The 15,587-nt window shown below is 37.6% G+C and overlaps 1 protein-coding gene across 1 annotated transcript in view; it reads right to left on the bottom strand.

The window, feature by feature from the left end:
• VPS8 (VPS8 subunit of CORVET complex) overlaps positions 1-15,587 on the bottom strand; it is a 388,458-nt gene that overhangs the window by 258,528 nt on the left and 114,343 nt on the right. Inside the window, exon 21 of the mRNA XM_077117773.1 lies at positions 12,006-12,052. Coding sequence (XP_076973888.1) covers positions 12,006-12,052 — 47 coding nt within the window. The remainder of the gene's footprint in view (positions 1-12,005; positions 12,053-15,587) is intronic.

The raw sequence follows: 15,587 nt of genomic DNA, 5'->3' as shown, positions 1-15,587 counted from the left end.
CATGCCACAAACGCAAGGCCATAGACTACTGAAAGAAATCAACTCCCGAAGTAAATCAATCAAGATATTTCCATGTCCAAAGACAGCAGAAGATCATTAAGCATATCACAATGCAGACAGATATAGCCCTGCCTAATGACCAAATTAAGATAACAGAAGAGAAACAGATGTTGGAACAGCTAATCAAAAGTGTTCATATAACTCTGCTTAATAAAATAAAGGGGATAGCAAATGACATAGAGAAGATCAAGAAGACAGTAGAAGAGCACAAAGAGGAATTTGAAAGAATAAATAGAAAAATAGGGAAATGACAGAGAGTAAAGATTCTGTTGACCAAATAAAGCACAAACTAGAGGCACACAATACCAGATCTGAAGAGACAGAAGAAAGAATAAGTGATATAGAGGACAGGAAAATTGACTTTGAAGATTCAAAACAGCAAATGACAAAAAAGCTGGAAAAAATTCAATGAGAACACAGGGAAATAACAGACAAAACAAAGAACACAAATATAAGAATCACTGGTGTCCCAGAAGGAGGAGAGAGGAGTAAAGGGCTAGGAAGAGTAGTTGAGGATATAATGGGGGGAAATGTTCCAACCCTCATAAAGGACATGAATATACAAGTCAAAGAAGCTCAAAGTACTCCAAGCAAAATAAATCCAAATAGGCCATCCCCAAGGCACAGACTCATCAGTCTGTCAAATGCTGAAGAAAAGCAGAAAATCCTGAAAGTGGTAAGAATAAAACAATCTACTACATAAAAGGGGAACCAAATAAGACTGAGTTCAGACTACTCAACTAGCACCCTGGGGATGAGAAAGCAGAGGTATGATATATTCAAGATCCTGAAAGAGAAAGGCTTCCAGCAAAGAATTCTATATCCAGCCAAATTGTCCTTCAAAACGAGGGAAAGATTAAAGCTTTCACAGATAAAGGAGTCCTGAAAGAATGTGTCAACAAGAGACCGGCCCTACAAGAAATATTTAAAGGAGATCTGCCAGCTGAAAAAAAAAGACAGGAGAAGGAGGTCTGGAGGAGGGCACAGAATTGAAGAGTACTACTAAGGGTAATTTGAAGAATACAAAGAGAAAGAGGGAAAAGAATATATGGATCTGACAAATAAAATAAAGATGGTGGACTCAAGAAACACCTTTTCAGTAATAACTTTGAATGTTAATGGACAAAACTTACCAACTACAAGACACAGACTGGCAGACTAAGAAACATAAGCCAGCTATATGCTACTTACAAGAAACTCATCTTAGACACAAGGATACAAATAGATTAAAAGGAAAAGGATGGAAAAAGATTTTCCATGCAAGTTGTAACCAAAAGAAAACAGGAGTAGCTATACTATTATCAGAGAAAATAGACTTTAAATGCAAAGCCATCATAAGAGACAAAGAAGGATACTCTAACTAATTAAAACATCAATTCACCAAGAAGATATAAAAATCATAAATGTTTATGCTCCCAATCAAGGAGCTCCAAAGTACATGAGACAGATATTGGCAAAACTGAAGGGAGCGACAGATGTTTCAAAAATAATAGTAGGATTCTTCAGTACACCACTCTCCTCTATAGATAGAACAACCAGACAAGATCAACAAGGAAATAGAGGAGTTAAGTAACTTAATAAATGAATTAGACCTAACAGACATATAACAGCCATTGCACCCCAAGGTTATAGATTCTTCTCTAGTGTTCATGGAACATTCTCTAGGATAGATCATATGCTGGGGCACAAATAGGTCTTTATAAATTAAAAAAAATTGAAATTATAAAAGCACTTTCTTTGATCACAATGAGATGAAGCTAGATATTAATAACCACCAAAGAATGAGAGCATTCACAAGTATATGGAGATTAAATAAAACACTCTTAAACAACTAGTGGGTCAAAGAAGAAATTGCTAGAGACATTAGTAGCTGTTCTAGTTTGCTAGCTGCCGGAATACAACACACCAGAGATGGATTGGCTTTTAATAAAAGGGGATTTATTTTGTTGGTTCTTCAGAGGAAAGGCAGCTAACTTTCCACTGAGGTTCTTTCTTACGTGGAAGGCACAGGATGGTCTCTGCTGGTCTTCTCTCCAGGTCCCTGGGTTCCAACAACTTTCCCCGGGGTGACTTTCTGCATCTCCAAAGGCCTGGGCTGAGCTGAAAGTGCTAAGATGAGGAATGCCGAGCTGCTTAGGCTGTGCTACATTGCATTCTCTCATTTAAGCACCAGCCAATTAAGTCAAACATCACTCATTGCAGCAGACACGCCTCCTAGCCAACTGCAGATGTAATTGGCAACAGATGAGGTTCACGTACCGTTGGCTTATGTCCGCAGCAACAAGGTTAGGTATGCTCACCTGGCCAAGTTGACAACTGAATCTAACTAACACAGTAGCTATCTGGAGATGAAGGAAAATGAGAATACAACTTATCAGAACTTACGGGATGTGGCAAAGGCTGTTCTGACCAGGAAATTTATTGTCCTAAATGCCTATATTAAAAAGCAAGAAAGAGCAAAAATCTAGGACTTAACAGCAAACCTGGAGGAACCTGAGAAAGAACAGCAAACTAACCCCAAAGCAAATAGAAGAACAGAAAGAACAAAGATTAAATCAGAGATAAATGAATGGGAGAACAAAACAACAATAGAAAGAATCAATACAACAAAAAGATGGTTCTTTCAGAAAATCAATAAAACTGATGCACCACTAGCAAGACAGACAAAGAAAAAGAAAGAGAGAGGATGCAAATAAACAAAATCAGAAATGAGAAGAGGTGCATTACCACAGATCCTGAAGAAATAAAAGATGTCATAAGTGGATACTACGAACAACTATACACCAACAAACTAGACAACTTAGATGAAATGGACAAATTCCTGGAGGCACACAAATAAGCTACACTGACTCAGGAAGAAATAGAAGATTTCAATAAACCAAATGCAAGTAAAGACATTCAATCAGTCATCAAAAATCTTCCTATATGTCATTACCACAGAGTGCTGAAAAAAGATGGTAATTAATACTTTTAAATTTTAACTTATGTGTGAGACTAAAGCAAAATATGTTTATTTGGTATAAAATTTATATTTTGACTAGTGCATTTCCTAATATAACTTGGTAGACAGCTTAATTGAACACCATAAGTACATGGAGCCTTGAGTAGAGCATGAGATTTTGTTGGTTTGTCCAATGTGATGCCCCGATAAATCCCTGAGTGATTTGAACAGTGAATAAAAAAGTATTTGCAAAGTCCCCTTCAGGGAATGGTAAGAAAGGGGGAAAAGTCAACTTCCCCAAGTTGAATTCCTGATACTCTCACAAGCAGTGCGGACAACCAAAGCTACAGGCTGAGCCCCCAATCTTGGAGTTTGTTCACATGAAACTTAACCCCACAAAGGATACGGTAAGCCTACTTAAAATTAGGCCTAAGACTCACCCCCAAGAGAACCTCTTTTGTTGCTCAGATGTGGCCTCTCTCTCCAGCCCACAAAGCAAGCAAACTCATCACCCTCCCCCTGTCTACGTGGGACATGACTCCCAAGGGTGTGGAACTACCTGGTAACGTGGGACAGAAATCCTAGAATGAGCTGAGACTCAACATCAAGGGATTAAGAAAACCTTCTCGACCAAAAGGGGGAAGAGAGAAATGAGACAAAATAAAGTATCAATGGCTGAGAGATTCCAAACAGAGTTGAGAGGTTATCCTGGAGGTTATTCTTATGCATTAAATAGATATCACCTTGTTAGTCAAGATGTAATGGAGAGGCTGGAGGGAAGCCTGAAAATGTGGAGCTGTGTTCCAGTAGCCATGTTTCTTGAGGATGTTTGTATAATGATATAGCTTTCACAATGAGACTGCATGATTGTGAAAACCTTGTGTCTGATGCTCCTTTTATGTACTGTATCAACAGATGAGTAAAACATATGGAATAAAAATAAATAATAGGTGGAACAAATGTTAAAATAAATTTAGATTGAAATGCTAGTGATCAATGAAAGGGAGGGGTAAGGGGTATGGTATATATGAATTTTTTACTGTTGTCTTTTTATTTCTTTTTCCGGATAGATGCAAATGTTCTAAGAAATGATCATGATGATGAATATGCAACTATGTGATGATACTGTGAATTACTGATTATATATGTAGAGCTGAATGATCAAAAGTTAAGAATGTTTGCATTTGTTATTATTTTTTTTTATTAAAAAAATTAATTTAAAAAATCAGCTTTATAGATATACACCTCTATGTACCAGTAGTTTGCATAACTTGATATGAGTTGTATATATCAAGGAACCAAGGTTACGGGTGTGTTTGCAAATGAATACATCAATGATTTTGAATTAAAAAAAAAAATCTTCCTACAAAGAAAAGCCCAGGGACAGATAGCTTCACAGGGGAATTTTATCAAACATTCCAGAAAGAACTAATACCAATCCTGCTCAAACTATTCCAAAAAATTGAGGAATGAGGAACTCTGCCTAAATAATTTTATGAAACTAATATTTTAATACTAAGACCAGATAAAAATGATAATGGAAAGGAAAACAACAGGCCAATCTCCCTAATGAACATAGATGCAAAAATTCTCAATTAAAATGTTAGCAAATGGAATCCAACACATTGAAATAACCATACACTGTGATCAGGGAGGGTTTATACCAGGAATGCAAAGATGATTTAACACAAGAAAACAAATCAAAAGAGAAAAACCACATGATATCTCGACTGATGATGAAAAAGCATTCAACAAAATTCAGCATCCTTTTCTGATAAAAACATCCGAAAAGATAGGAATCAAAGGTAACTACTTCAAAGGGTATACATGAAAAACCAATAGCCAGCATCATACTCAATGGAGAGAGACTGAAAGTTTCCCCCCTAAGATCAGGTACAAGACAAGGATGCCCACTGTCACCACTATTATTCAACATTGTGCTAGAAGTTCTAGCTAGAGCAATCAGGACAAATAAATAAAAGGCATCCAAATTGGAAAGGAAGAAGTAAAACTCTCATTATTTGCCGATCATATGATACCATACATGGAGGATCCTGAGAAATCTACAGTGAAGTTACTTTAGCTAATAAACAAATTCAGCAATGTGGCAGAATATAAAATTAATGTGCAAAAATCGGTAACATCTGTATATACAAGCAATAACTTAGCTGGGGAGTCAGTTAAGGAAAAAATTCCATTCAAAATAGCAACTAAAAGAATCAAATACTTAGGAATGAACTTAACTAGGGACATAAAGTACTTGCACAGAAAAACTACATAACATTGCTAAAAGAAATCTGAGGAGACCTAAATAGGCGGAAAGACAGTCCCTGCTCATGGATAGGGAGGCTAAATACAGTTAAGATGTCAATTCTCCCCAAACTGATCTACAGATTCAATACAGTTCCAATCAAAATTCCAAGAACTTACTTTTAAGATTTGGAAAAGCTAACCACCAAATTCATCTGGAAGGGAAAGAGACCCCGAATAGCTAAAAGCATCCTAAAAAAGGAGAACAAAGTGAGAGGATTGACAGTCTCTGACTTTAAAACCTATTATAAAGCCACAGTGGTGGAAACAGCAAGGTAATGGCACAAAGACAGAAGCACTGACCAATAGAATTGAATTGAGACTGCAGAAATAGACCACCAAATCTATGGTCAACCTATTTTTAACAAGGCCCCCAAATCCTCTCAACTGGAACAAAATAGTCTTTTCAATAACTGGAAATGGGAGAACTGGACATCAATAGCCAAGAGAACGAAAGAGGACCCCTATCTTACACCCTACACAAAAATTAACTCAAAGTAGATCAAACACGTAAGTATAAGAAAGAGCACCATAAAGCTTCTAGAAGAAAATGCAGGGAAACATCTTCAAGATCTAGTAATAGGAGGTAGCTTCCTAAACTTTACACCCAAAGCACAAACAACAAAAGGAAAAAAAGATAAATGGCAACTCCTCAAAATCAAATGCTTCTACACCTCAAAAGACTTTGTTAAAAAGTCAAAGAGGCAGCCAACTCAATGGGAGAAAATTTTTGGAAATCACTTATCAGTCCAAGGTTTGATTTCCTGTACACACAAAGAAATCATACAACTCAACAACAAAAGAACAAACAACCCAATTATAAAATGGGCTAAAGATATGAATAGGCATTTTTCTGAAGAGCAAATACAGATGGCTCAAAAGCACATGAAGACATGCTCATTTCCACTGGCTGTACGGGAAATACAGATCAAGACTACAATGATATATCACTTCACGCTTATAAGAATGGCTGCTCTTAAATAAACAGGAAATTATAAATGTTGGAGAGGATGTGGAGAAACTGGGACACTTATGCACTGCTGGTAGGAATGTACAATGGTGCAGACACTATGGAGGACTGTTTGGTAGTTCCTTAGGAAACTAAATATCGAGTTGCCCTGTGACCTAGCAATAGCACTATTTGGTATATACCCAGAAAGCAAGGACAGAAACAGACATTTGCACAGTGATGTTCACAGCAGCATTATTCACAATTGCCAAAAGATGGAAACAAACCAAATGTCCATCAAAAGACAAGCGAATCAACAAAATGTGGTATATACATACAATGGAATATTATGCAGCAGTAAGACAAAATGACATCCTGAAGCACATGAAAAGATGGATGAACCATGAGGACATAATGCTGAGTGAAGCTAGCCAGAGACAAAAGGAAAGATACTGTATGATTCCACTTCTATAACCAGCATAAAGGCATAATCAGCAGCTTATAATACAGAATATGGGGGATTTGGAGAAACATTGAAGCTGGAGATGGGTGAACCATCAGCTAATGAAGTTGAATTCCAATGTAAGGGAATAGACAGGAGTGAAGGTGATTCTCTAGTGGGTCTAGAAGTAATAGTACCATATTGAAGATGAACAAGATTGAAAGGGGTTGTATAGACCTATGTGTCTGATGGATTCACACTAGAAATATGAGTAAGTTCTCATAAGAATTACTTCAAAGATATGATTCTTGTAGAAAGAGTGTTTAAGTCCAAAGTACAGGGGGGCTTGCATGCTATGAGCTATGTTCCAAAGTAAACCATCAGCACTATCAAAGCAACAGCAGAGGTAAATAATGGGGTGAGGGACAAGAGTTAAGAGGAGGTTTAGATTCCTTATTTGGCAAGGGTATGTTTATTGGTTTATTGGTTTTTGTCTCTTGGGAACAATGAAATTATCTAAAATTGAGAATGTTAATGGGCTGTGGACCTTGGGCCTTCTACATAATGCCTGATGAATGCAGGTGGCTGAAGGATGCATTGACAGAGAAGTAGATTGGTCAACAATGGTGTATATTTATGAATGAAGGTTGTGCTGCTACAAAAAGGAACAAAGTCATGAGGCATGCAACGATGTGAATGAACATGTGGGACATTTGGTGAGACAAAATAAGCCAGAAATGAAAAAACAACAATGGTATGGTCACCTTTAGAAAATGCTTATAAGAAAACAGTGGCCTAGATTGTAAGTTTTTAGAGCAGATATATTAAGTCCGGAGTGATGATGATTATTTCTGGATTTTGAGAGGCTATTTTATATATATAAACTGATATTTAGAGATAACAATGAAGCCAAACAGGTTGGGGTTAAAGTAATTCAAAACAGGGGTAAGGAAGACAGTGTCTATTTTAGAACCACACATAATCTTTGAGACCAATGGAAGAAAGACTTATTTGGTCTGGAACTGAAATTTTCTGTAGTGCATAATCTAATTCAACTTATCTGTATTGCTCATTTGAACAACTGAAACACAGGAGGCACAGAAAAAAAAAGAGGTTCCTTAATTCTGTTTAATTATTGTAATGCCTGGAAAAATCCTAGAGTATATTAAGCAGATCAAAAAGTATTGGCAAAGTCTCAGGGGAGGAGAGAAAGAACATGGAACATTAAACCTTACCATCAGGGAATCCCCGATACTGTGTCAAACCTTAGGGATACCCAAATCAATAGTCCATGCCCTCGAACATGAGGCTTACTCTTGTGAAGCTTATGTAGGTAGCAGAGAAGCTTAGACTACCTATAGGCATGCCTTAGAGTTACTTCTGGCAGACCTTTGTTGTTGCTCAGATGTGGCCTTAGTCTCTCTAAGCCCAACTCTGCAAGTGGAAGCATTGCTCTCCCTGTTACGTGGGACATGACATCCAGGGGTGAAAGTCTCCCTGGTGACGTGGGAGATGACTCCCAGGGATGAATCTAGACCTAGCACAATGGGATCAACAATTCCATCCTGACCAAAAGGGGAAAAGAAGTGTAATTAATAAAGCATTAGTGGCAGAGAGAGTTCAAATAGAGTCAAGAAGCCATTCTGGTTGCTCTTATACAGCTTCAGTTAGACATTCCTACCTCTCATAACCCCCAATCAGGACCATTCCAGTCAATCCTAAAGAACACCTAGAGCAATATATAAGATTCTAGAAGGTTTTCAGGCACTAGAGTAACTTTCCAGAAACCTACAACCCTCAGATGGGTCCCTGGTTCAGATAAGTTCTGAAACCTAACCCAGCCTCTCCAGAACATCAGATAGTTCCATCTAATTACCCCTTATTAGTTATAAACCATTCCAATATTTAAAAAATTTTAAATTGCCGTAGCCCAAATACGCCTAAGGAGAGGTGAGGAAAAATCAAAGCTGATGGTGGAATTATACATAGAAGACAGGACTTAACAAATGAATATGAATACTGAATCATTAAATTGATACCTCTTTTAGTATCCAGTATTTTAGAGCAGCAAAGAGTAAAAACCTAAAATTGTAAAATTGTAACCCATGTCAAACCCTGAAATATGTTCTACAACTAATGGTGGTGCTGTGCTTTGTAATTTATACCTTTTTTGTACATATGTTATTTCTCACAAAAAAAAGGAAGGAAAAAAAGTCGATTGTGATGATAAAAAAGTATTTAAGCCTTCTAGCCTCCTTCATTCTGGAGCAGCTAGAAGGAAAAATATGAGAGGTTCGTATGGTAGTCCATGACAAACTCTGGGATCTGTCCTGTAATCACTTGTTGAAGAATGCTTTCAAAACTATTGCTTTTTTATTTCCTTGCTTTGTATATATGTTTAAAAAAAGTTAAAAAAAAGTATAATTAAGAGGATTAAATGAAATAAAATATGTAAAACTGATCCATAAACTCTTGAGACTGCTTATAAAAGCACAAAGTAACAAGTGAATGCTAAAATTGGGCAAAGGGTAAACGAAGTCAAGAAAAGCTAAGATGTGGTATTTCATAACATTCTATAATATACTCTTAGCTTTCTAGTATACAATTAGTTACGCAATTCAGTGTTAATCAGCTAAAAGTGAACCTGCTTTTTCAGAAGACACAAAATATTCTGGCAGTAATACTTGAGGGATGTTTCCCCTTTATGCCCTCATAAAAAAGACAAGCTATAACAAAACCATGTTCTCAATATCCCTATTGTGAACACAAGAAATTTCACTGGATAATTATGTATACAATACTATAGATAAAACATTGGTATAAATTTGAACTCAAGTAAACAGAATTTCCAGCTATTTATGACTTAATCAAAGGCCTGAAAAACCAAAAGAAAAAAAAATAAAAAAGAAAACTGTGCTCCTACTAATCTTTACTGATACTTTCAAGATCATATAAAGAATGACCTTTATATGAGTCATGCTACTATTACATACATAAATTTAGGAGTCAAATCACTATTGTGTAGGGATTTAGGAGTATCTGAATTGGATTCTAACATTTATTCTCCAGCACTTAGAAATGGTAAACACTAGTGGCTAAGAGCAAGAACACAAGAGATAGAGCACAGGAGCTAGACTACCTGGATTTGAATCCCACCTTTCACCCCCAAAATCAGTGTGAATAAACTTTGGCAAGTACTTTAACTGCTGTTTGCCTATGGAACCTCCTGTGTAAAATGGGGATAATAACGATACTTACCGCATTGTATAAAAATTAGATATTTAATGTAAAATACCTAGAATAATACCTGGCATGTAGCGTATGCTGGTTTGAAATTGTTACATACCCCAGAAAAGCCATATTCTTTAAACCTCATTCAATATTGTTGGGTGGGATGTTTTTTATTATTTCCATGGAGATGCTACCCACCCATTCGTGGGTGGGACCTTTTGATTAGGTGGTTTCCATGGAGATGTGTTTCCACCTATTCACTGTGGCTGCTTACTGGGGTCCTTTCAGAGGGAATCATTTTGGAAAAAGCTTTAGAGTACTCATAGCCATAGACCTTTGAAGATACAGAAAGAAGAAAACCCCCCTGGAGGAATCCTTATATAATAAGAAGCCAGGAGAGAAAACTAATAGACGTCACCATGTGCCTTCCCAGCTGGCAGCAGTGTCCAGAAACCGAAGACCCAGCAGACACCACCCACATGCCTTCCCAGCTGACAGAGGTGTTCCAGATGGCATCAGCCTTTGCTGAGTGAAGGCAACCTCTTGGTGATGCCTTAATTTGGACATTTTCATGGGCTTAGAACTGTAAACTTGCAACTTTAAAAATTCCCTTTTTAGAAGCTTTTCTTTTTCTGGTATATGGTGTTCTGGCAGCTTTAACAAACTAAAATATAAGGAACTAACCATTATTATAAATATGAAAAAAACTGTGTGCTAGTATGGGCTTATTAATTTATATAATTCATGTTTAAACCAACAAAGTCTAATCAAGAGTTTAGTCACACATTTCTTTTAATCAAAAAGATTCTTCAAATCAACACTACAGAAGCATGATGAATCTATCCATTTTGGGGGATATGGAATATTGTACTATAGTGATTTTTTCATAAAGAGTTAACTATACAGTTCACGAGTCATATATTTCTACTTATGAGATCCTTGTTCTTCTAAGCGTCCTTATAATCATGCCTAATAGTCACTATCAGAGAACCTATTCTGTTGCTCATATGTGGCCTCTCTCTCTGCAGATAAACTCATTGCCCTCCCCACTAATGGAAAATGAGTCCCAAGGGTGTAAATTTCCCTGGCAACATGGGACAGAACTCCCAGGGATGAGCCTGGTCCTGGCATCAGGGGATTGAGAAAGCTTTCTTGACCAAAAGAGTGAAGAGAAATGAAGCAAAATTAAGTTTCGGTAACTGAGAGATTTCAAATAGAGTCAAGAGATCATTCTGGAGGCTACATTTGTATCCAGTATATAAATATCACTTTTTAATTTTTAGTGTATTAGAATGACTAGAAGGAAATACCTGAAACTGTTGAACTGGAAATCCAGTAGCCTTGATTTCTGAAGATGATTATATAACTATATAGCATTTAAAGTGTGACCATGTGATTGTGAAACCTTATGACTAACACTTCATTTATCTAGTATATAGACAGATGAGTAAGAAAATAAAGACAATAAATAAATAAATAATGGGGGGGTGTAAGGGGAATGGGATATTCTGGGTATTCTTTTTTATTTTTTTATTTTTCTTGGAGTGATGAAAATGTTCAAAAATTGATTGTGGTGATGAATGTACAACTATATGATGATAACTGTGAAACACTGTACAGTTTGGATGATATATGTTATGTGAATATATCTCAATAAAATTGCATATAAAAAAGAAGAATGATCTGATTGGCTATCCTTAGGAATGATCATTGGTAGGCTGTAGTAATGATCAAAAGTCCAAATTGATTTTTATCTTTTTGTCCTGTTAAGATACAAGGACCTAAATCATTTATTTCCTGACACTGAATTCAGAAGCATATAAACATGGATTTAAAATTGAAAAGATCCTTGCTCTTTTGTTGGCTATGTTCTTCACTATCCTTGTCCTACAACACAAATACAAAGATGATAAACCCATTGCATCCATTTTGGAAAAGTTAATTTTAATTGATAATTAGACTGAAACCAGTTAAAGAATCAAGTTTCTGTATATTAATTTACAAAACCTTATCTAATCAAATTTGCAGAATTATACATAAGGAGAATAATTGTGATTACAATGTATACTCACTTTCGCTGCAGCAGAAGGCAGTAATCAACTATGACAGGCACCATATCCTGCAGACAAACCATAAAGACAGCATCAGCACCACAACCCTGTCAAATGGCTCACTGCTTAGACACAACACCTAAATAGAAATGTCTGCTTAAGATGTGCCTACAATACTCTGTGGAAGAAAAGAAAATGTCTTCATACAGATTACTGTGGCAAAGGCATGTCTATACACTTGGATTGGACTGTATGATGTGTGAATATAACTGTTTAAAAATGAACAGAGAGAAACAAATGTTAGAGAAAATGTGGAGAAAGATATGGATTTATTCATTGTTGAGAGGTGCAGCCCTTTGGAGAGCAGTGTGGTGGTTCCACAGGAGGCTGAGGGTGGGGTTGCCATATGATTCTGTAACCCTGTTGCTCTATATATACCTGAAGGAACTGAGTGTGTGAACAGGAATGGACATTTGCACACTGGTCTTTATGGCGGCAGTGTTCACAATTCGTAATGGATGGAGGTAGCCTAAGGGTACAACAACTAAAGGAAGGAAGGGGAAACTATTGGTGTATACATACAATGAACTATTGAGCAGCCTCAAAAAGGAATGAAGTTGTGAGGCATGCAACTAGGTGAATGAACCTTAAGGTGAATGAATAAATGTCAGAAACAAAAAGAAAAGTATGGTGTAGAGTTCCAGGAAGATGGTAGAATATGATAGATCAAGTACAACCCTGCTCCAATGAACAGCTAGACAGGGGATGGGAGGGCAACTGAGATGGGAATTCCAGTACGTATGTAAACTGGGAGAGTCTTATGCACCTCACTGCAAAAGCTGGGGAACCGAGACACAGAAATCCTAAAACTGTCTGGATGGTGCAAACAGCCTAATGCAGAAGCCCAGAACCCTCAGGAGTGCACGGACAGGGAGATGGGGACCAGGAAGTAAGCCAAGCCACATTCTTTGAATGGTCTACTCTCACCGGCACAGCCCCACAAACTGCTACTCATCCCACACCCCACATACCCGAACCCTATTACCCATACCTTGTTCTTGCACTCCAAGCACCACTCCACTGCCAACCCCACCCCAGGTGTACACATGTCTGCCCCAGCCCAACTGACCTCTCCTGCAAACATGCAGTCTCACCCCACCCGCCTCGAGTCCTACCTCCCCCTCCCCCCACCCGCCTCGAGTCCTACCTCCCCCTCCCCGCACCCGGTACGATGTCACCAGTGCATAAAGGTGCGTATCTCCATACCCAGGTTACACCCACCCCCAGCACATAAAGTCGAGCAACCCCACCCCTCTGCCCTGAGATCTGAGCACATGTACATCAGTTTATGGCCCACCTAGATCCACACATGCGCATGGCCTCCAATTACGACCCCCAGCTCTGAGCAAGTGCTGACCTGCACAGCCAAGCAACATCTGCCCCCAGCACATGCAGGCACAATGCCAACCTGCTGTCCCAAGTTCTGCACATGTCACAAAGGGTCACACACTCTAGATCAGCACACACCAGAGCCCTGCTCCCAGACCCATGCATCCGCACACAACCTATCCACCACTGGGTGGCCATGCTCACAGACACCAGCATAGCATCCCCAACCTGTGCAGCCATGCGGCAACATATCACTGTACTGTTCTGCCCTGCCCTGCACCCTACTCCATATCCAACCCACAAATACAAGGCTTTAGACTACTGAAGGCAATCAACTTCCAAAGAAAACCAATCAAGATATTTACATGCCATGAAGACAACAGAAGATCACTAAACATATCATGATGCAGACAGATAAAGCCCAGCCTAATGACCAAATTAAAACACGAGAGGAGACACAGACATTGGAACAATTAATCAAAGATGTTCATACAACACGACTAAATAAAATAAACGGGATGGCTAATGACATAAAGTGGATTAAGAAGACACTATAAAAGCATAGAGGAATTTGAAAGAATAAAGAGAAGAACAGCAGATATCACAGAGATTAAACATGCTGTAGATCACAAGAAAGCATATTAGCGACACACAATAGCAGATTTTGAATAGGCAAAAGAAAGAATAAGTGAACTAGAGGACAGGAAAACTGATTTTGAACACTCAAAACAGCAAATGGCAAAAATGATGGAAGACTCTGAATTGAATTTCAGGGGAATGATGAATAAAACAAAGTGCACAAGTATAAGAACCACTGGTGTCCCAGAAAGAGAACAGAAGTAAAGGGCTAGGAAGATTAGTTGAGGATGTAATGGGGGAAAACTTCCAAACCCTTCTAAAGGGCATAAATATACAAGTCAAAGAAGCTCAACAAAGTCCAAACAGAATAAATCCAAATAGGCCCTGCCCAAGGCACATACTAATCAGTCTGGCAAATGGTGAAGAGAAGCAGAAAATCCTGAAAGCAGTAAGAGAAAAACAATCTACCACACACAAGGGTAACCACATAAGACTGAGTTTGGACTACTCAACTGGCACTATGGAGGCGAGAAGGCAGTGGTATGATATATTTAAGATCCTAAAAGAGAAAGACTTCCAGCCAAGAATTCTACACCCACCCAAACTGTCCTTCAAAACTGATGGAGAAATCAAAATTTTCAGACTAACAAATCCTGAAAGAATTTGTCAACAAGAGACCAGCCCTACAAGAAATGATAAAGGATGAAATAAAAGGATAGGAAAGGGAGGTCTGCAGGAGGACACAGACTTGAAGAGTACCACTAAGGTTAACTTAAAGGATTAAAAGAGAAAGTGGGAAAGGAATATACAAATCTGACAAATAAAATCCAAAAGATAAGAAGGTGGATTCAAGAAATGCCTTCTCTGTAATAGTGCAAATGTTAATGGACTAAACTTACAAATTAAAAGATAGAGATTGGCAGAATGGATTGAGAAGTATAATCCACCTATATGCTGCTTACAAGAGATACATCTTAGAAATAAGGATACAAATAGATTGAAAGTATAAGGATGGAAAAAGATGTTTCACACAAGTTGTAACCAAAAGAAAGCAGAAGTAGCTATACTAATATTGGACAAAATAGACATTAGATGTAAAGACATCATAAAAGACAAAGGACATTATATATCAATAAAAAGGACAATTCACCAAGAAGAGATAATCATACATGTTATGCTCCCAATCAAGGAGCTCCAAAGAATAAGAGACAGACATTGGAAAAACTGAAAGGAGAGACAGATAATAATAACAATAATAGTAGGAGACTTCAATATAGCACTCTATTCTACAGACAGAACAATCAGACAGAATATCAACAAGGAAATAGATAAGTTAAATAATTTGATAAATGAATTAGACCTAACAGGCATATATGGTCATTACACCTCAAAACATGAGGATATACATTCTTCTCTCATGCTTATATGGCACATTCTCCAGGATAGATCATATGCTGGGGCACAAAACAGATCTTTATAAATTTAAAAACACTAAAATTATTCAAAGCACTTTCTCTGATCACAATGGAATGAAGCTGGATATCAATAATCACCAAAGAACAAGAACATTCATAAATATATGTAGATTAAATAACACACTCTTAAATAACCAGTGGGTCAAAGAAGAAATTACTA

This window comes from Tamandua tetradactyla, chromosome 10 (genome assembly GCF_023851605.1).
Source record: "Tamandua tetradactyla isolate mTamTet1 chromosome 10, mTamTet1.pri, whole genome shotgun sequence".
Taxonomy (NCBI): Eukaryota; Metazoa; Chordata; class Mammalia; order Pilosa; family Myrmecophagidae; genus Tamandua; species Tamandua tetradactyla.
The sequence above is the reverse complement of the archived record's forward strand: the minus strand, read 5'-3'. Positions and strand labels throughout refer to the sequence as shown.